At 36.9% G+C, this 25,731-nt stretch overlaps 2 protein-coding genes across 2 annotated transcripts; one reads left to right on the top strand and one right to left on the bottom strand.

Moving 5' to 3' along the window:
• The first annotated feature begins 484 nt into the window (after positions 1–484).
• LOC141816702 (AP-2 complex subunit mu-like) lies at positions 485–3,446 on the top strand. The gene is made up of 4 exons (XM_074704454.1): positions 485–533; positions 1,161–1,197; positions 1,555–1,735; positions 3,327–3,446. Exons 1-4 carry the CDS (start codon positions 485–487, stop codon positions 3,444–3,446), a joined length of 387 nt encoding a protein of 128 aa, XP_074560555.1.
• A 7,374-nt stretch (positions 3,447–10,820) lies between these two features.
• On the bottom strand, positions 10,821–22,847 carry LOC141821750 (protein TORMOZ EMBRYO DEFECTIVE-like). The gene is made up of 14 exons (XM_074709104.1): positions 22,524–22,847; positions 21,757–21,933; positions 20,246–20,395; positions 18,667–18,875; positions 18,300–18,570; positions 17,288–17,419; positions 15,671–15,789; positions 14,546–14,702; positions 14,202–14,448; positions 14,056–14,132; positions 13,522–13,641; positions 12,175–12,305; positions 11,933–12,107; positions 10,821–11,573 (listed from the first exon to the last, which is right to left on the bottom strand). Exons 1-14 carry the CDS (start codon positions 22,827–22,829, stop codon positions 11,193–11,195), a joined length of 2,652 nt encoding a protein of 883 aa, XP_074565205.1. The 5' UTR covers positions 22,830–22,847; the 3' UTR covers positions 10,821–11,192.
• Between the last annotated feature and the right edge of the window lie 2,884 nt (positions 22,848–25,731).

Below are 25,731 nucleotides of genomic sequence, written 5' to 3'. Positions count from 1 at the left end.
CACTTATTTAATCATATGAGATTCCGAGACCCAAGTGCTATCAATTCAGTACTTGGAGTGGAATGGAATGGTATTAATTTTGAAATCTAGCTGTCTCCACTGTTCTTGTTGGAGTGAGCTAGCCCAGAATTTGAGATTGCTCTATCTTTATACTCTCTAGCTGCTTCTTTGCTGGTGAATTAAGAAGACAACCATGAATGTTCAGCTAGCTAGGCCCTTCCTTATTTAGTGTTACGATTTTATAAGAAGATATATAGAATAAGATTGTCTTATAGTTATTTTTTTTGCATGATCATGTTATAATATTTTATTATTATCTTTTTAAACCAATTAATTCAATACAATTCCATTATTTTTATATTATCTCTTATAATTTGATATTTAGATCCATAAATTATATAATAAATTACATAATGGTTTTTTGCTCTAGTGGACCTAGGAAGGCGCCGGTCCTTTTGGGCCTGGAATCTCTGCCGCCTACAAGATGCCTGTCAAGGCATCTGCTATTTACTTCTTGAATCTGTGCGGAGATTGTAGGGATCTATATGCGTCATCAAACAATTTTAATCGCATATACGCAGCGGAAAATAGGATCCCTCCAGAAGATCCATGCGAAAAACATACTCGTTTGATGATTCTACCTACTAGAATCGAGGTTACCTTTGATGCGAATCTTTCGCAGTCCCGACAGCAACTCTTGCCTTCAAAGGTTCACGGATCTCAGCACGATCAGTGTGTTCGCACCTCCATGGTATCCACACGAACACTGAGATGGAGAAGAACCAAACTGTGGTGTTAGCCACAAGATAGGGTTCGGCCAAGGTGGTAGAAGAGAAAAGGAAGAGGGAGATCAAGAGCACCAAGAACTCCTTCATCAAGAGCCAATCGCCCATTTTATATCCCACCATGGGATATGAAGGGTTTTGGTTTTTAGTGATCTAAGGAATTAATATTTTATTAACTCCTATGCATCTCATGCATGATAATCTTTCTCTTCTTTTAAGGAAGATCATGTATCTCATGCATGATAATCTTTTGATAAATTCGAATTGTCTTGTGTGACTTGAGTCCAACTCGAGTCTCATACAATCTGAGTTGACTTGAGTCCAACTCGAGTCCAACTCAATCCGAATTGACACTAAGGGCTAATTCTAACAGAGATGTCCTCATTAATCGTCTCTACCGCGATGATGTTGGGTAAGTAAGTAAGCGTCTTTCTTCATTTGGTATCGATCTCGAGTTGCTCGATTCATTTTTTGGCTCTTTGTGGCAGTATTATTTGCGGGATAAAATCTGAAAATGTCTTCTTGGCCATCTCATAAAAAAAGTTACAAATTTGGGAAATGGACTTCACGAATCATACCCTTTTTCAATAATATGCTTCTTGAAGCTCAGATTCTCCTCTTTAAGTCTTGATAGCTTATATAATTATCAAAATTTGTGCTTAGATCATCCTTTTGTTTTTTGATTTTCCATTTCTGGTTATCTGCTCTGTGTTTTCTTATTCGCTTTTACTTTAAAATGCGACCTTTTGATGTCTGGAACTCTTCTCAGTGGAAATATGGTGGATGCTTTTCGGATGCATATCATGCAAACAAAAGAACTTGGCACTGATATTCTTCTCAGTGGAATTGGAGGCTGTTCCTTTCTCTACATGAGAATTAGCAATGTGTACATCGTGATTGTCGTTAGCAGCAATGCCAATGTTGCATGTGCTTTCAAGTTCGTTGCTGAGGTGTGTTCCTTAGTATTGCTATTATTCTTCTACTAGTCCTGTCAGCATCTTTATGTCTTTTCTCATTGGCTAGTTAATGAGTTGGAATTTATCATGAAGAGTGACGAGAACATGAAAAGAGACAGCTATTAACAGTTTAACACAGTTACTGCCTATATCTGGGAGATCCATACATTACATATGTCCACAAGTTGAAAATTATAACTCACTGTAACAATTAGATTTAATATATGCAATTTGCTGTTATTTGACTTTAAGGTTGGATGATTATCATATTTAGGAATTACTGTAATTAGATTTAATTACTGAAATTATCCATCAAAATGTTTAGTAATACCAAAATCTAGTTCTGAACCTATCTTGATCTTTCACTCTCATTCCTTAAATAAGCAAACAGAATCTAGAAGGGGAACTTTAGCCTGTGACCTCAAGTAATTATCCTTGCAGTCCTATGTAATTCTTGTAAAACTATTGCCACTTAAAGAAATTCTAAGTCATGCATCTCACAACCTTGGAATGTTATCCCTTCAGCACTGGTTAGGTTTCAATGGTTATTATTTGAATCAATGTGTCTCAAGTGGAAACATCGTTTTGGCCATGGATGTCCAACATCGAACAATTATTGATAACAAATGCATTGGCAAGGATAACATGATTTTGCCTTTCTTATTCTAACATGGAATCTTAACCCCGAAGGCAACTATGCAAATTTTTCTAACACAAAATTAGATAAGCTGCTCCAATAACGAGCTAGAATGTTACTAGCTAATATTGCTAAATACCTCTTTAAACAAGATCGATACAAATAGTTTGAGACATAATAATTGAGACAATTTAACAATGATCTCTTTGTGATGATAAATATTACATAAATCTTGAGACGCCACAAAGAAGGAAATTGCATATTATAGAGCAGCATCATATGAGTTTGAGAAATCAAGGAGAAAGCAAAGTTTGTAAAGGCACTAGATGGAACTAGATGCTAAGTGGTTGTACGATCAAGGCACAACTAGAGGTGGCAATGCCTAGATTCATGCTTAAGATTGACTTGGCTTGGATCTAGCCAGGCCATGTATGCCTGACATAGAGATTGTCCGGGATGGCTCCACACCAAGCTTGCTATGAACTTAGGCCTGATTTGTACTAATTTAGTCAGTCATGTTGGCTCAACATGAGCACTGCCTAGGATGGTTTTGCACCAACCACAACAAAGCTTGAGCCAACTTGATGGGCTAAAAATTTAAGAATAGAAGATTGTAAATAATCATACTTATTTTTTTTTTAAAAATAAAATAATCTAAAATGTTAGAATAAGATATCTTCAATTATTTTTTTATAATTTAGGGGTAATTATAAAATTTTATATGGAAATAATAAAAAGAGTATATAGGTTGTGATTGGCCTACAAATGGATCAGGCAAGCCTGATAGGGCTCAACTTCATGTTGGGCCAAACATGACATGTCAAGTATTGCCATCTACTGATAGCTGGTGTTAGGCCTGTTAGAAAAAAAAATTTAATCTGTGCGATAAAGTGTTAAATCTTTTCTTGTCATATTTTCTAATATTTGAGTTTCTTTGCCAATAAACAGGCTGTTGTGCTATTTAAATCATATTTTGGAGGTGCATTTGATGAAGATGCCATCCGGAATAACTTTGTTCTGATTTATGAGCTTCTTGATGGTATGCACCGCATATCTGCTATGGCATAAATATTGTGTAGACAGATAGCTTTGCTTTCTGTAAATTATTTCATTGTTACTTAATTCCTTTTTGTAGTTGTTTTTAGCACAACTTATTTGGAGAAAAATGTTTTTCATCTTCATTACTAATACTATCATTACCATGTTTTATGAGATGATATTTACTTTTCTTATGGCACCAACATGGCTTATTTTGTGTACAAAAGGAATCCATGTGCAGATTCATTAAATTTGAATGTGATACTACTTAATTTCTTGAGCTTAAATTTTTTGTTGTCTGTTGGAATAGTTTGTTTCCTACTAAATCTGGACAAGAAAATTAGTTTTTCATCTTTGTACTGCCACTAGAATTTCAGTAAGAAAGATAGCCTCTTTGGTTAAGGCTGTTATACTGTTTAATGGTCTGCATTTCTGTATACTTTCTGCACTAGGCCTATTGATGATGGTTACTAACAAGATGGCATGTGAATGTTGTTCACTTTTTCTTAAAGTGTTGATTATTGTCTCTACAACTTCTGTGGATACTATGATCTTTGTTTATCATAAAGTGGTTGGTTAAGTTATACTGTTATCATATTTTATCATTAGTCACGACCTCACATATCTCCAGGTTAACTACTACATCATTAGATTCCCTTCCATATGCTGATGGCAAATAAAATCCATTTTATTATAACCACAAAATATTCAAGTGTATTGGAGCTTGGGAATTTGCAGGAAAGATTACAAACATGTTAGGGACATGCTATCATGTATCAGAATGAAAAAAAACTAACTATTCCATTCATGGAAATTTCAGAAAAAAGGGGGGAAAGCCACATCGAGTTTGTTTCAATTAGCAGGTTGGCATCCCCCTACCTATAGACTTCTAGTATATTAATTTTGAGTAAAATCTATTAATAATTGATTACTAAAATCAATACTTTGTTCTTTTTCCTCGTCTTATAAACTAGCTGGATGCTATTTGTATCAAGGTTGTCGGCAATTCTGTGACTAGTTATTTTTGGACCCTCAACCCAACTCATATAATAATGGTTGGCTTTGTCTTGTTACTTTTCTCTTAATTGATGTTTGATAGGAGTTCATGATTTACTTATTAGAAAAAGATAGGAAAAGAAATTTGCAAACGGGCTTCCTATCCATTCAAACCGACAGCATATACAAATTTTTGAATGAATTATGACATGATATATCTGGGCTAAAATTAAAAATTTCACCTATCCTAATCCAGATTATATTGTGTTGGATCGAGATTGACAAAGACTAACCTGACTTTATTTGAAAAGTCAGACTGCCCTACATTGATTGTCAGGAAATCTTTGAGGGCCAAAACCATTTTGAATTGGAAGAAGGTGGTGAAAATCAGATGCCAATCATGATTCAAGGAGAAACCATCATACGTCTGCTAGGCGTGACAGCAACAACAATATAAGATGTGTGAAGTGGAGGTGGATGCATGCACATTGATCAAGTACTAAGGCAACTAGAGCAAATGTTGGATGTGGAATTTAGATGGATATGGGCAGTGGCAGCAGGTATCCCATGATCGAGAGGCAAAGGAAAAGTTAACAACTTAATATTAATAATTTAATAGTATTAATGTTCACCCTATACTATAGGAATATTTATTAAATATTGTGATATATAAGCCATCAATTCTTATTTACGAATACTTGTTGATTGATAACCATTACTTATCAATTATAATATGGTCATCAATCCAATATATCTGTTGCTAATTATATTTTTAATAATATGACTGTTGATTGTTTAAACTATCATCATCAAGCAGCCCAGCCAATGCTATGCTGATTTCAATTCCATAAACTATTGTCTGTGCCTCAATCATGTCAACTCTAGTACTAAACTTTATAGTTCCCTTGTAACTTCATTATGTAGAACATAATTACAGATGCATGATGGATGATATATTTGCAGCTAGGATATCTAACCAAACATGGACCTTTATCTTTTCTTGTTTGATTCTCAGAGATTATGGATTTTGGTTACCCCCAAAATCTTTCACCTGAAATTTTGAAGCTTTACATCACTCGGGAAGGAGTCCGCTCACCATTTTCCTCCAAGGTATGATATCAAAGGCTTTATTTTTCTTCTAATGTCATCAACTTTTACGTGCATACTTATTACCATTTTAATTATCATATTTGGGGTATACATCGTGGCCAAGGTTTAAAATCTTAAGTCATGCTGGAGTTTCAGTCTTTAATTAAAATGAGATTGTATCATGCACTGTTGATAGAGTTTTTTGTACTTATTTGCTTTTAAATATAAGAGTATGCTAATTAAAAAAATGGAATTTCTATTGATATTTGAGACTAATAGGTTACAAATTATTGCAAGAATATCAACCATCTTTCTAGTACTAAAAGAGTTTCGTGCGTCTTATGAGGGTATTAGATAATTCAACATCCTTGTAATATTAACTGACGTAGCGGAAACTATTGAATCTGTTGATTCGAGCATGAATACTGGAAGCACCCTTTTAAAACATGATGATTCTACCAAAGAATACTAGAAATTAGGAAAAGCAAACTCGTCGCTTCCCGAAGAAGAAGACAGCGGAAATATTATTAATCAACAAAATTGTCTCAAAACAACTAAACAAATAGTTTAAATAGACTCAACCCTAACCCTGTGAAAGATGAAAATACCCCTAAAATCCTAACTTGATAAAATAGTAAAAAGGACTAAAATTGCTTCTGGTCTTACACCATTCTCACTAGGGTAGAAAAAATTCGCCTTTAAATTGTTGGTCACATCATTATCAGGGTAGAAAGGAATCAAATGCTTCACATTAAAGATATCATAATCAGAAGTCTTCAAACTAGGGAGGCACAACCTGACGACGATGATTGTGAACAATGATTCTCCACTTGATTTGTCAGCTAGCTAGGTGGAATGCAAACAAAAACCTTCGAAATCATCTTTGTCTCTGTAGTAGAACCCAATGGCCAATAATGGGTGAATCACATCTAGAGGTAGGTGTCACATCGTGCTGGGGTTGATTTTTTTGGACCAAGGCCCAAAGGAACCAGAAGTAGTATAGGTGCCCAATATTTTGGCCCCTTGCTAAAATCGTAACAAAATCTAACAACAACCTTAATGCAGACAACGGGAGCTCCACCTCGTTTTCCATCTTTATCACTTGAAAAAAAAATATAGAACCACGGGAAACCTTTGTTTTTGTTTTTCATGGGGATCTGACTTGTTGCATGTGTTGATAATTGATTCCCATGTTCGGCACATAGCTTAACATTTCACCATAATTTTCAAGAAGATTGCGTATTGACAAAGCGCGCGAGATAGAATCACTAAAAAGATTTATAATCTGTTACTGAAGATCATATGACACTCGCAAGGGTTTTCTTCAATATCTCATGTCTGTGTCACACTTCATAATTGATAGCGAAGCTACCTGTACAACTTTTCCGTCTGAGTGTGAATCTGGGATGCACTATTTCTTCTTTCTTATCTACTATCACTTTACCCTCAGGGTGCGTTTGGTTGGGGGTCATCCGTGATTACCTTGGTTATGTGATTACCAAGTAATCACATAACCAAGGTTATAGGGAATAAAACATAACCAATGTTGTTTGGTTTAATCCTAAGTAATGAGACAAAACCTTGTTTGTTTGAAGGTTTTAATACATTACTTACTTTAACATTTACTATATTACCCCTAAATCAATTATAATCATTTTTATAATTAAATTAATTTAATATTTAATTATTTTTAAAATTAACTTGGAAAGGCAGCTAACTTAGAGATGGACAGTGCTACATTGTTAATTATTATAAAATAAATATAAAATATTTTATTTTAATAATAAAATAAAAAATTAGAGATACTTATAAATTAGTTTTATGATAATAGTGTTTGTAAGATCATTGTATTTATTTTGATACTTATATAAGAATATATTCTTTTTTGGGATGGACTGCAACCGAGGTTTCACCCTTCATGTCTCCAGTGAATCTTACTATGAATGCCAAATGATTTTATTTTGCATTATTATTATTGCCAAATAAATTACAGACCACATAGTGATGAAGATAAGAATTTAATTTAATTTAATTATTTTTTTATTTACCAGAATTTTTTATATTTTACCATTATTTAATTTATAATAATATGATACTCAGATCTCAGAACTAAATTGTGAACTCCAAGCATTTATATACATACTGGGAAAGAGCTGTTTGGTTCTGATATCGAATACCTTCATGGCAAACTTACTTACTGCCCTTGTACTGAAAAAGGATTAGCACTAATAACCAATGGCATGTTCATAAACAAGCTACAGAACCACCACGATATACTTTCCCAGATGATCTACACTGGCGCACTTGTTGCAATTTCTGCTGAATATATACTCTCTATGATAATGATCCTGATGGAGGCTAGGAACCATTTTGTTGATGCCCCTTCCTCTGCCGAGTTGGTTGGTTGCACATTTTTCAAATGACAAATCACCATGGTACCTGATCTCATTGTTTAGGAAGTTGGTTTGCACGGTCGAGCAGCCCATAACGAACTAAGGGGGCGAAGGCGTTGGAAGTAGTCGCCCAAAGCAAGCAAACCCCGTGCCGCCTGACGGGTTGTGAGGATGATGTGCATCTGCTGCAATGTCTGCTGTCTGAGGAGATCAGCCTGTATTAAAATTTAGGCAAGGATGATTGATGTTCAGCATCATATTGAGAAGCAATTCTAACAATTTAGAGAAAAGGTCAAATGTATTATAGTGTTGGAGTGGATAAACAGTTTTGTCTGTTTCGGTTTTACACAGACAAACAACAGCAGACCAAATGAGAAATGGTGAAAAACTAACTAATGTAAATGGCAATGCAGATTCAGAACTCTATAATTGGTTAAAAGTTATAGATGGAGACATTAAAACCTTACTACTACAAAAGGCATAGAGGAATAGAAGAAAAAACATATTTTCATCCTAAGACGGATAATAAATCTAATGTATTGTATTTCTATCATTTCAAATCTTGAACAACATTCAAGATCATGTTTAGCATTCAATACCATCTCAGGGGGCAGTAAGTAAGCTATTTTCATATCTGGACTGACAGAAAGTGTCATTGCTTGATGATAATTGCACTGCCTCATCAAAAATGATAGAGATGATAGTCAAGATTACATTTGGAAATCTGCTAAAGCATGTAATAGACCTCTGTAAAAGGAAACATTCATAGCAATGCTCTGCATACTTTACCACATCATATGTCAAGATTACATTTGGAAATCTTCTCGCTGGAGAGGAGCCTCGCTGGAGAAGAGGCTCGCTGGAGAGGAGGCACGCTGGAGAGGAGGCACGCTGGAGAAGAGCTCGCTGGAGAGGAGGCTCGCGGGAGAAGAGGATCGCTGGAGAGGAGGCACACTCACGGGAGAAGAGGCTCGCTCGCGGGCTAGGGTTAGGGCTGTCGCTCGCCGGAGAAAAGGCTCGCTCGCGGGAGAGGAGGCTTTCGCTCGCGGGCTAGGGTTAGGGCTTTCGCTCGCGGGAGAGGAGGCTCGCTCGCGGGAGAGGAGGCTCGCGACGGGAGAAGATCGGGGACGGGAGAAGAGGCTCGCGACGGGAGAGGTTCGCTCGCGAAGGAGAGGAGGTTTTCGCACAGAGGCTCGGGGACGGCGCGATCGGGGACGGCTGCTCGCGATCAGGAGAGGGTTTAGGGAAGGGTATTTTTGTAAACAAAAATTACTTAACCCCGGAATCCAGAAAAACCTCAGTTTTTCTTGGTTTTCTAATTCCGGGTTAGATAACCAAATTTGCTGACGTATGCTGATGTGTCAGGTATCACATATTACCCCGGAATCAGCTATTACCTAAACCAAACAAGGGTTTGATTGATTACCTTAGATGGATAACCAAGGTAATCACATATTACCTCTAACCAAACGCACCCTCAGAGTGTAGCAGTTGGGTATTTTTTGCTTGATCCTTGATTGATGTCTCATCAATAGCCATCATGATACCATGGTCTTGTGTTTCAGATGCAAATAAGTGTGTAGTCTCAGTAGTGCAAGAATGATTCTTACAATCATTGCCACTTGAACTGCCTAAATGCATAGAGTTGTCCTTTTCCTCTAAATGACTAATGTTGTCCACATTTGATTCGGCAACCAAACCAACAGTCTTGGCCAATGGACCCAATTTCTCATGAGAAGGAGAGGTCTTATTTTCTGTATCTTCCAACAAAGCAAAAAGTTTGTTGACCAAAGTAAATTTTGCGCTTGCTTGGTCGCCAATGCCGACGACATCCTCACCGTCTCCGTTCCCAGCTTGTTCTACACCAGCTTCAGCTCTATGTCCATCATCATCGCTAGTGCTATCACGTCCTCGATGTCAGTGTCGCCTAGGCTCCGCCTGCCAGCCATAATCTTGTGGGCGAGGAGGCTCACTTCAAGCTCCTTGTTCTCTTGCTCCTGGCGGTGGAGCTGGTCCTGCAGCTTAGCAGCACTCTGCCGAAGGAAGCCCTCCTAGTTGCTCATCTTGCACCACTAGTCCATCTCTGGCATGCGCTCGAAGCGCTTGGCCATGCGGGTCGCTTCCGCCAGCGACGACTACACCTTTGCCTCTGCTTCTGTTGCATCCTGAGGCTCGTAGACGACCAAGCACCCCTTGACACCACAGAGCATGGCAAGCTCGCTCACCTTCTTTACCAGGCCCTTCTTCCTCCGAGCTCGTCCGGTGATTATTATTGCATTGGACTCAATTTCCTCTGTTCTAGGTTCCCAACAATGTTGTCATCCTCTCTGCTAGCTGGTCCACAAAAGTCAAATTGACTATCAAACATCTCTCGAAACCGCTACTTTATATCATGATCAAAAGCATTGTCAACGTGCTACGGTTTTCTCGACGACATGATTCCACAAGATAACCTTGCTCTGATACCAATTGACATAGAGGAAATTATTGAATCTGTTGATTCGCGCACGAATATCGGAAGCAACCTTAACTCAAGTATATCGATCCGGTTTCACAGAATTTTCATCAGCCATCAATGTAAATCAAAAAGTGTAGATGGTTTCTATCGAACGGTTCAACATTATAAATATTTCAAATTCTTCAAATATAACATTATAAATATTTCAAATTCTTCAAATATAACATACTCTGGATAAAATTTAAACTCACCATTTCACCTCCCATCATAATCCAGGATAAAATTAAAGAGTTCATAATTGCTTACTCAGTTGATAATGCGTACTCTTAACCTTCGTGATGTAATTAGTTGTAACATGGATAAATGTAAACACGTGGTGCATGGGGGCATCCGAATCGAGCATGAGCAAAAATTTAAAATTTTGGATTCAAGTTAAATTAATTTACAAAAAATATGCATTTTCTTCCTTCATTGCATGGGGGATATCATAATCCTAACATTTCCCCCCATCTTATATGTCTTTAACATGAGACATCTCAGCATCACAACTCATAAAGAAATGTAGAATACAAGAGTTTGGTGCACATTACTATTACAACTAGAAAAACGAAAAACACTACAAAATTGCTATTAAATAAAAGGGCTTGGTGTTAGTGAGACAAGTAATGCGCTGGAACCAGCATTCACTTAAGCCTCCTTTGCATTGGCAAACATGTTCATGTGCCTCGCAACTTGATTTGTTCACCGAATCTACCATTTCCCCCCCTTTCACAATCGGAGTTAAAAACATTTGTCTGAATAACTGATATCCTTTGCTGCTACAAACAGCATTGATCCGCTCTACGAGACCTGAGCCGCTTCTTCGCATTTGGTCAACAAAAACTTGGCTTTTTTAACAGATCCCTTCTTTGATTTACTAGATTTCCTTTTCTTTGAGACTGCTATTTCCTCCTGTGTATGCATCAGTGAATCGAATCTGGCATCACTCTCACATAATTCGGAGCCTAACTGATCATCGTGTTGATCAAGCTTGCCGTTCTCTAGTGCCAAAGTTTGTTGGTCATCATTGTTTGGCAAAATTGTAGCTTCAGGATCTAGCACAGACATCCTGGTTAAAATGTAGTCCAACAAGAAGGTGCTCCTAACTAATCTGTCAATCCTGCTAAAATGCCTTTGGGAATAAGGTATGAGACCCTCAAGGAGTTCACCAACACCTTTGACCTGGAAAAAGAATAAGGAATGTCAAAAACTGAAACAACTGATTACCAACACAAAGGTTACTTGTCTAGCTATTCATTGTCAATACTGAAGATTTTCTAATATAATTTGTTCACGGATAAATGAATCGTTTGAATTGCCTAGTTAATAGAAATGCAAAAGCGTCAAACACCATATGCAATTTTGTCTCTCCAATTCAATTGACAAATAAATGCTTGGAAATGCAGAGCAACAAAAGAATAAGTACTTGCAAATGAGAAAGGGGATTGCAGCACAAACAGGACATAATTAACTTAAAAAAGTTTGTTGCATTAGGGATTATGGCTTTATGCCTATTGATTTTTCTTTAGGATAGAAATTACCTCCATAATCTCAGTTGGAGGAAAGATTCTAAAAATTTGATTAAGCACAACTTGTGCAACATGACAAAGTTTGGGCTTGGTATTCCATTCACGTACAAATTCAAGAAGAACACATATTTCTTCCTTCCCAAAACCACTAAGAGCTCTGTGTATTGAGTCTTCAGAATCCTTTCTCCTGCATCACACCTCAAATAAGCCAGGATGGATGTTGAACACAATAAGGTAAAATGATTGTTCCTAACCTGCAAAGATGTGAAAATAGATCAAAGAGCTTCTGCGGTCTGCGAAGCTCAAATGCAAGTTGAATTGCCCGAGCATAGTCAGAATCTGACAAAGCATTTTCCAGTTCTTGGCCTCTCAAAATTGCTTCTTCCTACATCAAGTAAAGCCCATAGCAGAAACAAGACAAAAGCATATTAAATTAATGGAAACGACATAGTAGATCATTAAATGACAAAAACAACAAAAGATTTTAAACCCTGACAATGGTAAATCAACTCATTAAATGTCGATATAAGAAATGATAAAATGACCACATGGAATGGTAAAGCAGGGTAATGTGTAGTATGTTAAATCCGCAAACTGCAAAGATAGTAAATCAAATTTATATGGATTGATATTTAGCTATTAAGAACTTGAGATTTAGTAGCACTACCACAGGAACATAGGTATTTGTTTTCACTTTTACCAGAGTAGCAAGTACCATGACAACTTTTAGAAGGGTCAGATACTTCCACTGTCACATTGTTTTATAAGGCAGCTGTCCCGGCAGTTTGATATGCATTAAGTGGTCTCCTTCAGGCAAGTCTTTCAAAGGGCAGACAGGTTAGGCAATTTATGCAGATTAGCCAGGTGTTAGGTAAAGTTGAGAAAAACTGGTTTAGTTTTTCAAAACAGTTTATGTAGATAACAAAACCATAACTTGATCGATTTCCATCCTGTTCACGTGACTATTGCCCTCCTAAATCGCTCTCAATGACCAAATAGAACAGCAATTTGGCACCAATCAGCAGAAATAATAGCTATAGCAGCCTTTTTCCTCTTCTCTTCCACGAGGTATCTTCTCCATCTTTTTCATGGATGGGGATTTGTTTAGTATGTTTTGATCATGATTTTCATGTTACTATTGCTATCAAGTCAAGAGAATGATTTCTTTGTGCTTCTTATGTGTTCTTAAGAGATTTTTCAATAGAAACGTTCTATAATTTCTTTTAGTAGGTCATTGACATAATACAACTCACGCCCGAGCTTATTCTCTGTGGAATCTCATTAGAGCATGATAAAATCACATAAGAATAGACTCCAAATAAAAAAAACAAAATGGGAGTAACAAAATAATATCAGTAACTACATTAACAGACAAGTTCTATTATTTCCAAAATGCTTCATTGACAGAACCTATTACACTGAAATTCTTGAATAGACAAAATAATTGCTTTTTAACTTTTAGAATTATAGCAAACATGACCTCATTTTCATTTTGGCATTGCATTACTAGAAAAGGAGACAGTCAAACAAAGGAAAAAATAGAAAATATTGAAGACCTCAAGAGAGAGAAAAAAAAAGTGGTGGGTCATGAAGAAACCTACCTCTTTGAGGAAAGCTTCCTGCTTATCTACAGCTGTGTAGTCATGCCAAAAATTTATGACGGCATCAGTGCCTCCAGTTGCAAGCTTCTCTGTCTTCTTCCCAACAGCCAATGCCCAAATCTGTAGAGTAAAAGTGAACGATAAGAATTAACAACCCCTTTGCCATCTTAGTTGCATTAATTTAACACATGCAGCATCCCTCAGTCACAGATGCAAGAGCTGTGTGAAAGGTCTCAACTCCCAAGTTGAATCCAATCTGCTCAAAGATTGTGTTTCTACACCATGCTTGTGGTAAATTATCCTCTTGAGAAACTGGGTTGAATTGGCATAGATGGTCATATATTTCAATATAGTCATCTAAATGCATTTTATTATGTTTTTTCTCAGCTCAAATAATCATAAATGAGAATGTAAATTACCTTTTCTTGCCACAACACATTCAAAATAATATTCTCATTTCTGCATACCACGAGATCAGGCTATTGACCATATTCAACTATTATCATCACAAAAATTACCAAAGCAGATCAGTACCTTCCCTTCATGCTGGTCATAGGTTCCAACGCACTCATTTGACTTGATCGTCCATAGTTTAACTAAGCCATCCCCACCTAGAAATGAAAACATTTAGACTAACATCCCTGTTCTAATTTAGAGGAATATTTAAAATTTTCTTCTACCGCATGAAACAATTTGAGTTCCGCGTGAAAGAAATGAAGCTCGCAATACACTTGAAGTATGTCCTTCAAATGTTTTTAAGCATGAACCATCAGAAACAGCCCATATCTTAATTGTTCTATCACCAGAAGAAGTCAGAACACATTGATCTACGGGAGAGAACTCCACTGACCAAATTCCCCTCTTATGCCCTTTAAGTGCAGCAACAAAAGTTAGGCCAGGAAGCCTCCATATACAAGCAGTGTGATCCTAGGTAATAAAAAACATGCAGTGATTAGAGGAACAACAAATGCATAATCTTTGATACATTAGGTATCAATAACCAAAATTTGAACCATTTATCCACCTCAGAACCACTGCAAACTAGGGTGTCGTTTGGTGAGACGACAAGAGAATTGATATCTTTGTCATGTGCAGCTATGACAGCCTTTGATTTTAGTGCAATCTCCAGATCAGCATCCTCAGAGATTCCATCAAAACTCCATACTTTAATTGTCCGATCACTATTAAGAGGGAAGCTGGTTTAGTATACAAACTAGGAAAACTGTGAAGAAAATTCACTTACCACAAAATAAAATGACAGAATATTCTTACGAATGATTTATGTATACGCACACAAATAAAAAAAGAGAGAAAATCGATAGCTTTCTTTGCAAGTTAACCATATATATTCTAAAGGGCAAAGACTTTCTCATCCTCCATTGTATTATCAAAAGAGATTTTAGCATCACTGAATTGAAGCCCGGTGCATGAAACTCCTACCAGTACGATATCTCAAGGAAGGATCGGACTACATTGGATCTATTGTGCGTAACCTTACTTTGCATTTTGCAAGTTGAACTCACGACCTCAAGGTCACATCACAACAACTTTATCGTTATGCCAAAGCTCCCATTTAGTTGAGATAATTTTATACTTTTTATTAAAAAAAAATCATCAAATTCCTAGTTGAATTGACTATCCATTTGGTATTAATTTTGGAAATAAATTCAATGAGTTTCAGAGTGATGCTCAAATTTATCTAGACACGCTTATCAATGTGCAAGGTATATCAATTTTCATCAGACTATGGTATTGAAATCATATGTTTCAACTAGGTTTCAAAACTCCAACATCCAGAAATAATTTGAAATCTTGTTTTCAATTTCAATTACCTACCAACCACATTCATGGTAAGAAGCACATTTCTTCCAAAACAAGGCAAACTGTACACTTTAATTTGAATGGACCACCTTGGCTTCCCAAGCTTATATTTTAAACATCATACAATGAGATCCAAAATTTTTGTAGTGTCTAAAAACATCCAAAACTATTTTTTTAAAAGAAATAAGAGAAACGTTGAACCAAGAATTCTTTAAGAACGAGAAAAAATAAAAGCAGCATAATATAATTCAAAGCTCTGGTAAAGACAACATTCTGTAGCATAAGAGTGAAGGGAATGTAGTTCAATTTTCTTATTTAAAAAAATCACCTGCTGCCGCTGATAAAAAAATTCTTCAATTTCTTAGAGAAAGCCACAGCTCCTACAGCTCCCATGTGGCCTTTACCAATACCTACACATTGTCTGCTCTCAACATCCCATAATCGCACCTATAAAATTGACAAAAAAGGATAACTAGTTAACTAATAAAAGAATATAGCTGGTATTCTTCTGACAAGCGTTTCCTTAAGGTTTATTAGAGAAGGATGTTGAATATGCATTCATTAATTAGTAGAATATTTACTTCATTAATTGTGTGGTTTGAAGGTCCTGCAATTAGCAGTGCCCGCGATCAGAAAAAGTAGACAAATGCAAATGTTGCAAGTGGCAAGCACATAAAATTGCTATTTCTAATGGTGCTTGTTTGATAACACAACAAAATTATTTTACCTTAAAATTTGAAATATTTAATCTATATCAAAATTTGCTATACCACTTTCAATCATTTTAATTTTATATCACCATCTATAAGACTGTACAATCGTTTGAAATCTCATACCATGCAGGATGGCATGATGAAAACCTATTGTCCTAGTAAATTACCAAATCTTGATACTACTCTACACAAGTAATGTCTTCTATATAATTGAGTTAATCATGTCAATGACTATTGTGTCATTCTGACACTCGACACTCTTTAATATGATACAATGCAAAAGATGAATTTAAATAATGTTATTAATTTTTTATACCTTGTGTCCATATAAAATAATGTCAAAAAGTTATATACTTGTCTTTTTTTTCTTTTTCCTCTTCTTCTTCCTCCTTCCACGTCTAATTTGCCACTAGCATCATACATCAAAATATTGACCCAATACCAAAACATCATTCCAATCAAACACAAAAACTCTAGCGTATTGGCTCGAGATATTGAACCTTGACTATATATTATAATAAAAAACTTTTTTGAAAATGAAGTATAATTATCTATTAATTATTCCTATTATATTAATTAATTAGTATCTTCAAGAAACATATCCATTTAAAATAATTCAATGTTGGTCTCACATATCAAGAAATAGCTGAAATAAAATATTTAAACAATTAATTTTAAAATCCAAAAATCATGAAACAACAGTATACGATTGTTTAGAATTTATTTTTGTCAAGATCATAAAATATAAATTGTTGACATTAGATAAAAAATCTTATTCTATATTCCTATATCTAATTCCTGACCTTTATATTTCATATTATAATGCATTGTTCATGAATGTGCAGACTGCAAGGACAAAAAAGAAATCATTTTAAGTATGTTGCAATTGCAGCTTATAGAGGCCTGCTCAAAATGGATTTGCAACTTACAAGCCATTTGTAGGCAAATAAACACCTGTTAAGGTGTTAATAGGCCAACGGCTGCAACTGATATTTGCAGGCAGCCCAGGTACCCAACAACCTCAAATGCATAAAAAAGTATAAGATACTTAAATGTCTATGGTTCCACATCAAAATGATAAATCATGGGTATATAGAATCCTGCATAACAGGTAGCATAAGTCCATGTTTGTAGATGATGTAAATTATTATCAAATAAACTTTGGGAGAAACTGAAAAAAAATATTAAAGTAACTATAAAACAGGGATAAAGCAGAACAGTAAAGTGCTCACACTATTATCCTTGCTTCCTGTTACCACCATTGTCTTCCCAGTAGAAATGCAAGTGTCAATACAGACAACAATTTCTGTATGCCCCGCAAGAACATAAGCGCATGACATGGATGCAACTTCATATACTCGCACCTGCATACACAATAATGAAGAATGCACATAACAAACACAGTATACAATGAAGAATGCACATAACAAACAAAATACACAATGAAGAATGAACAACAAACTAACGTTCCATAATTCTCTGTCATTGTGTGTGCGTACTTATTTTTGAACATGAAATAAATTTCAGAAGATTAAAATGCAAAATTTTATATCACAGGGCTATACATCAATGGCTATGACTTATGAACTGACTATGAGAGTGGGCACATAAATGAATAAGAACACAGTAAACAATATGTTCAGGCCTAATGTGCTCAGAAGAAAACATAATTTAGCAGTGGACTAATATTTGGGTGCATGGGGTTAACCTTGGAAAATATTTAACGTAATGGGCACACAAGAACATAACCTACTAATTGGCACCAATATGTCAAAAGCAAATGCTTGTGTAAGATACTACAAGATTAATGTGGAAAATCCACAGAATTCTGAGAAAAATAGAAACTATCTTGAGTTCCTTGTAACTGTCATGTTCCTCATTCTCTCTATGTGATTTGTAAGTTCCTATTACAGGTGGAGCTCTACTGTAAGCACATAAGCTCACAATCCTCCTCTCCTTTCTGTGTAATTATTAGCTTCTACTCCAAGTGAATATGGAGCTCCAGATAACTTGCTAACTCTAAGAGCTCCAATCATTAAAAAGCATAATGTGGAGTTCCTGGTAGTTCATTAGCTCTAGGAGCTTTGATAATTAAAAAACATACCCATTGTATGAATACACATGCATGGACAGAAATATTGCTGATGCATAGTGGTGCATATGCAGCTGATGTTCAACACTAATTTGGTGGTTCAACAAAGTTTATCAAATCCAATTAGAGTTGAATTGGAAATTATAGCATACCTGCTCCAAATTAGTAGCCACAGCAAGGTACTGCTCATCATCACCTAAGAACCTCATATCAAGAATTTCTTCGTTGTAGCCTACAAGTCTTTTGTACAAGTGCAACTGAAGTGTTCCTTGGGCAGATTTAGTAGGGGAATAGAAGAGAAACTGTTGGTCAGCAGTTGCACAGAGTAACCCTAAATCTGATGGTAAGAAAACAGCTGATAAGAATCCTCTTCTAGAATCACCTTCACCAGCGCTCAAGGGCTGTTCATATATACAAATAGCACTGTTGCAAAACAGAATAACTAATAAATTTGAGGGGATGTAAAAGATGGAAAACAAAAACGAGTGCAAACCCCGAGTTTTGAGGGATCAATCATACCCTTCACAGCTCCATATACGCACAATCCCACGTTCACCAACAGTTAGAAAATGAACCGGATCTGAAGAGCTAGTATTTTTACCATTGTTTACTTCCAAAAAAGTAGAAAAAATATCACCAGATTGAATGATGCAAACAGTTTCCACCATTTCATATGTTGGTATTGTCATCTTGAAGCTATAATCTTGCAGGTCCCATCTGTTCACGACCTATGTGATTTGGAATTAACTTGTATTAGGAAATAGGGGAAATGAAACTGAAATGGAAAACATAAAACACCTACTTATAGAAAACTGCAAATGTAAAATCTTTAATATATATAGTACTACCAGTACAAACCTAAATTGCAATATTTTAGAAGAAAAATCAGGTTAAGGATCAAATAAGATGCCTAACGCCATTTAGCAAGGAAAGAAAAGCTAGACAATAACAGTTCAACTTTTCCATCACATAAAACAATGTTTGTTATGAAAAAGAAAGAAATGTATTCAGCCGGAATAATAGGTACCAATTGATAATTGAAAATAGAATGCAGTGAGAAGATAAAGAGAAAATGAATGAGCAGGCACCTTAATGAATAATATCTTTTCAAAATCAAATGAAAACAATTTTTCCTCATAAATCAGGAAAGAAATATATTATTCCCCAACCAAAGAAACAAACCCCTGCAAAAGCTATTAAGTAGCACAAGTTACTCTCAAGGAAATCACCCCCACAGCCTTATTATCTAAAGTCTAAACTAGTAGCTGACTGGATTCCTATAAGTTGCACGAACTTAATAATTATTCCATTCAATTGTTTACAGTGACCTTTCTATCCTATTAAACAAACATGCATCCTGGTACATAGAAACAGATTTCAGCCTTGAGTCCAAACTCCAAAGAAAAACTTAATTTGAGTATGCAGCAGAATCTATACTCGGATTCCAACAACTTGCCAAAGCTGGATTTTAGCCCCTTTATGAAAAGATCCATAAGCTAAAACCCTAGGTACAAAAACCACATTTCATGTAATAAGTAATAATAAGTGATCAGATATATGAATCATTTTAAACATCCTAAATTTTTGCCAAAGTAGAAATATTGGAATGATGTATCATTCACACAGAGCAGCTATCCAAATTTCACAGTAAAGAGAAAAATGAATCATAAGTCAAGGTGCTAAAATAGCAAAATATATGATACCATACATTGAAAGGCTAAGATTTAGTTAATAGTTGGGATTTTCCTACTTAATTTTTAGCCATGTTGTTGTCCTAACCTGGGAAATTTCTTGCGGCAAATTTTTTTTTTTTCTTCACAAGAAATATAGAACAATCAATTCACTTAAAATAAGCACAAAGCATTTAAGTGAGAAAAAAAACGTGACTAATTAGTTACCAAAGTTAAATGTTACTAGTCACCAAGGGAAGCAAAAACACCACATCCTAACAAGTGGTGTTTCAGACTTTCCGTTTTGGAGAACCAGTAATCTTTTCAAATAATAGCCTAATAGATCATGTACAATGATCAATGTAGACAATAATAATTAAAAACTTAATCTAATAGGTTAAATAAGAAATTTGAAGTTGGAATCTTACCTTATCTCTTCCAGCACTTAGCAAAATCGAGCCATCATCAGATATTGCCAATGAGGTAACCGGTGAGAAGTGTTTTTCCAGCACTGCAACACACTTCTTAGATTGCAAGTTCCAAACTCGAACAGTAGCATCATCACCGCCTGAGAACAACTGGAACATCCAACATATTACAGTGATGAACACATGAAAGAATTCCAAGAACAAGAAAAGTTATGTTGTTAAAGACAGATCCCTCGTGTGATATGAACAAATAGCAGGTGGTTACAGTTGGAAGTCTCAAAACCATACCCCAAGCAAAGTTAAATTAAGAACCCAAATCTTTTAGGTGTTATCTTCCAAATTAAGACTAAGATCTGAACGCTTGTGACAGAGTTTATTATATAGACTTAATTTAGCCAAACTATTGAAGTAAATACCTTAACCTTCAGAATAGAAATACAAACTTATAATAATACACCAACTACATTCCATGGGCCTGACTACAAGGTTGACTATTGTTTGCTTGTAGAGCCAAGCAAAGCACAGTCAATAAAATATGCCACCAAACATTGCTCATCTATTATTATGCTTTACACTGGGTAATGCATGTCAGTATGCATATGTTATAAATATTGGTTATATATTTCAATATCAAAATATCTTTATCAGATTAGGCCTGAAAGTTGAAACCTTGAGGGTCCAAAAACCTAATCTTCCTTTGCATTACTAACTCCTATAATATTTCATGAAGCAAAGGATTACCAATAATGCTGTTCCTGTTGTATTTAATATAGTCTCAAGATTCAATCCCCTCCACTTCCATCAAATTTGGGAGAAATAAGAAGCAGGAATTGGGAGGAATTACGTTCCTCCTCCTCCTTCCAGCTAGAAAAGGACCTCATGTCCTTTTCTTATTATTTCTTTTACATTGGGTAATGCATGTCAGTATGCATATGTTATAAATATTGGTTATATATTTCAATATCAAAATATCTTTATCAGATTAGACCTGAAAGTTGAAACCTCGAGGGTCCAAAAACCTAATCTTCCTTTAGCATTACTAACTCTTATAATATTTCATGAAGCAAAGGATTACCTTTACTGCTGTCCCTGTTGTATTTAATATAGTCTCAAGATTCATTCCCCTCCACTTCCATCAAATTTGGGAGAAATAAGAAGCAGGAATTGGAAGGAATTACGTTCCTCCTCTTCCTCCTTCCAGCTAGAGAAGGGACCTCATGTCTTTTCTTATTATTTCTTTTTTTTTCTTATTTCCAACCAAGTAAACACAACATAAATATTTTACATTATATTGGCCAACTTCAATCTTGCTCCTTTCCATATTATAAAAAAATTGTGCGTACAATCACAAATAATTGAACGTGCCAGGCATGCAAAATCCCAAAAGCATTATACAATTAGCTGATAGAAAAGTATGGTATTAATTGATAGAAAAAAAAGATTCAAGATAGAACCAATCTGATCATTTATGCAAACAAACTATATGAGACTAACACTCAAATTTTACTCACAGATAACTGGTTCGGGTGGAATTTGATGCATGTCACAATACCCCGGTGACCTTTGAAGAAATGTGTGCAAAATCCTCCGTCTACATCCCACACACAAACCATTCTATCTGCTCCACCTGTAGCTAGCAATCCACCAGAAGAATGGCATGCCATGTTCTTTACTGGACCATCATGTCCCTACACAAAAATGTAGACAGCGCATAAAATTACAAATACTTTTTTCTTATGCATACCTCGTGAGTATTTATAACAGATAGTTATTCCCCGCATCCAGCAACAAAGAAAAGCAAATTTTTTGATGGTATGAAATTATGCATTTTCCTTTAAGAATTTTATATTCCTCAAGTAAATGATTGAAAACAGTACAATGTTAAACTAGAATGAGCAGCCCCAGTGCATATATAAGAAAAACTCATGTGGAGCAACATTTTCAACTACGAAGAAAAATATAAAAGGAGAATAAAAAAGCAAAGGAACAAGTTTCTCAAACCAGGAATTCCCACAACACTGATGAAACAGATTCAGTGACAACAATCGAAAAAATCAGAGAACTTAGGTAATTAATATAATTGTAATTAACTTACGATTATAAAGCACAAGATGAATGCATGTATGTTTGGCTTTGTATTAAGTTTTCTCCTCGAGAAGAATCACACGCATTTAAATCAGTACTTCAAAAAATCAGTTTCTAGAGGTAAATTATAAAGAAAAAACAGGTTAGACAGATGCCTTTTGGCTTAAAGGTACCGTCTATTAACTCTGCATACCTTCCACGAACGAATGCACTTACGGGAGGAAAGCTCCCAAACTCGAATTTGACGGCTGTCGGCAGCAGTGAAAAGGAACCTGTCATCAGGGCTCAAGGTGAAGGAGGTACTAGACTCCGAAAATCCGCCAAGACTCCCTAAGACGGAGGCATCGGACGAGCTCACGAGTTTTATCTCGTCGCCGCAGGAGCAAACGAGGAAGGAGCCGTCGAAGGACACAGCAAAAGATCCACCGTCGTAGAACTGTTGCAGCGACGACACGCAGCGGTAGCTTCGCTTCAGAACCAGAGACGATAGCGCATCCATCGCCAACGGCGGCTCGTAAGGTCCGGCTCGGATAGCAAGAGAGAAATGAACAAGAGGGCGGCAGCGGCGAGGAGTTTTAGGTTTTATGCGGCGCTTGATGGGCGAGGGAATTTAATCGTGAAGCAAGGGAGAAATGAACAAGAGCGCCGCGGCGGCGGCGGCGGCGTCGCGGCGGGAGTTTTAGGTTTATGCGGCGCTTGATGGGCGAGGGAGGGAATTTAATCGTGAAAATTAAATTAAATTGCAATTAACGAAGACTTTAATAGATTTGATATTCCACTAGGATTTTGCCGAGTCAGATCCTGTCCTATTCAGTAAATTAACAACAACGTTGAGTTGAAATCGGATTCGCCAGCCATGTATCATTCATTAATCTCATCACTAGGCGAAGAGTTTTTAATTTATGGATATCTTGTGAGCGCGTGGTAACGAGTATCAGGTACAAATGTAGGCCCGGGAAAATAGGATAATAATTTTAATTTCTTAAAAGATGGAAATAATTTGTATGCATGCATCAATTCTATATTTACAGTGCAGACAGTGGAGTGGAGTGATTATATATATTAGGTCACTAACAATTCTTTTTCATTAGAATTATGATTTCTAACAAGAATATAAGCAAAGGTTTTTAATTTACAGGGAAAAGAAAATATTATTTTTTTATTAATTTCAGTAAAAAATGAAATCCACTATCCAGTAGTCTTACACGGTTAGCCCCACATCTATGAGGAGATAAATTGAGAAACTGTAGTTAGCTACCACGGGAAAGATATTGTCTCGACTTCGTCGAGATTTGACGCTTGCTCACATCCAACACCCCAACGGTCTCACACAGTCGACTCCGCAACTATATGTGAAGAAGTAAATCGAGAAGAAGATGTAGTTAGCCATCACGGAAGAGAATATTATCTCGATTTCGTCGAGATTCGAACTTTTGCCCTCTTATGCAATTTTGTTCTATCGTAACCAACTCAACTATACTCTGAGAACAAATATTTTTATATTAATGATAAATCCCAATTAGTCTCATTGACTATCCCTAGGGTGACCGACTCGGCCCCACGGAATATTATTTTATTAATAAAAAATGATAAATCTCAGTTAGCCTCATTGACTATCCGTGAGGATGATCGGACTGGTCCGAACCCCGCGGAAGTTTTCCATCGACACTAGGGTAAATCGGAAAGTGCACGCAGTTGCCAGCCCAGACGCGCATCATCCTTTGATTACGCTCCCCATTTGGAGGAAAATTCCTGCAAATATGCCGTAGTTAGGAATTGAACCGTAGGTACCTGGGTGACAACCTGGATGTCCTACGGCAGCACCATGCCCCGGGGACAATATTATTTTATTAATAATAAATCCCCGTTAGCCTCATTGACTATCTTTGGGGGTGACCGATCTGGCCCCACAAAAATTTCCCACCGAACACCAAGGTAAATCGAAAAGTGCACACAGCGACCACCCATTATCCATCCTTTGATTGCGCTCCCCATTCGGAGGAAAATTTCTGCAAATACGCCGTAGTTGGGGATCGAACCGCAGTTGCCTGGGTGACAACCTGGATGTCCTATCGCGACACCATTGCCCCCGGGGACACAATATTATTTTATTAATGATAAATCCCAATTAGCCTCATTGACTATCTCTGGGATGACTGACCCGGCCCCACGAAAGTTTCCCATCGGTCACCAGAGTAAATTGGGAAATGCACGCAACGACCAACTCAAACGCCCAGCTTCCTTTGATTGCGCTCCCTATTTGGAGGAAAATTCCTGCAAATACACCGTAGCTAGGGATTGAATTATAGGTGCCTGGGTGACAACCTGGATGCTTAGGATCGTGGTATGTCATACCAGTTCAAAAATTTTAATATCATATGGTATATCATATCAAAAATTTTAATCGTTAAAAAAATACATATCGATAACGTATTCAAAATTTTGATGTATCATATTTTCTATATGGTATAAAAAAATTATTCAATATTTTGATATTTTGATATTCAAAACTCGTCAAAAATTATATTTATTCAATTGTTCATAGAAATTGTTTTATATTTTATTACTTTGAGATATATGAATAGGATAGGTAGCCGGCGGGACCGGCGCAGACCACTCCGATGCTTAAGTCAGCGACGGCAGAAGAGAGAAACGAGAGATGGAGAAAAGCTGAGCAACAGTGAGCACATACCTGGCCCCTCCGCAGGGGCTCGCCTTATATAAGGGTGAGTCGGTCCGTACCACGGACGAGGCAAGGTGGACCTTACCTTGAAGGTACTCTCCGTACCTGGGAGGAGTGCCGTCTTTAATGAGGAGGTACACCGTGGACAGTGTCGTACGCCGAGACGGCGCGTGGCCATGCCTGGCGGCGTGCTTGTCAGCTGGAGTGGTCAGTAGGACAGGAGAGGGAGTGGTCAGAGACAGAGCGTACGATTCAGCCCCGACTCCTTGGATCGAGTCGGGCACGCTGTCCAGTCGGACTATCCGGGAGTCGGCTTGGCAGGACTATCTGTGACACACGCTGGTGAGCTCCGACTTCTCAGGACTGGTCGGGTACACTACTCACCCGGATTATCCGGGAGTCGGCTCTGTAGGGTTACTCGTATACTCGGCGGATGACCCGGGCTATCGGGCTGGGGTGTAGACTTCTCGGGCGGTTACTCCGGGACCCGGATCCGGGCCCCAATGTTCCAGCCGACTGCCGCCGGATGATTGACTCGACTCGGCCGTGTCTCTCGGTCGGATCCGGACCCGTATCTTCACGCCCGTAACACTAGCCTCCCCACTAGTCTAGTCGAAGGAGACATGTGTTCGACTGACTAGACCGAGTCCGAGTCGAGTTGCGCCGGTTGATATCCCTACAGCAGGCCACCATTGCGAAGCTGCCACGTGTCGGGGGG

This window comes from Curcuma longa, chromosome 2, assembly GCF_044706935.1.
Source record: "Curcuma longa cultivar G26 ecotype Majalengka, Jawa Barat chromosome 2, ITB_CL_G26_1.1, whole genome shotgun sequence".
In the NCBI taxonomy this organism is placed as follows: Eukaryota; Viridiplantae; Streptophyta; class Magnoliopsida; order Zingiberales; family Zingiberaceae; genus Curcuma; species Curcuma longa.
The sequence above is the reverse complement of the archived record's forward strand: the minus strand, read 5'-3'. Positions and strand labels throughout refer to the sequence as shown.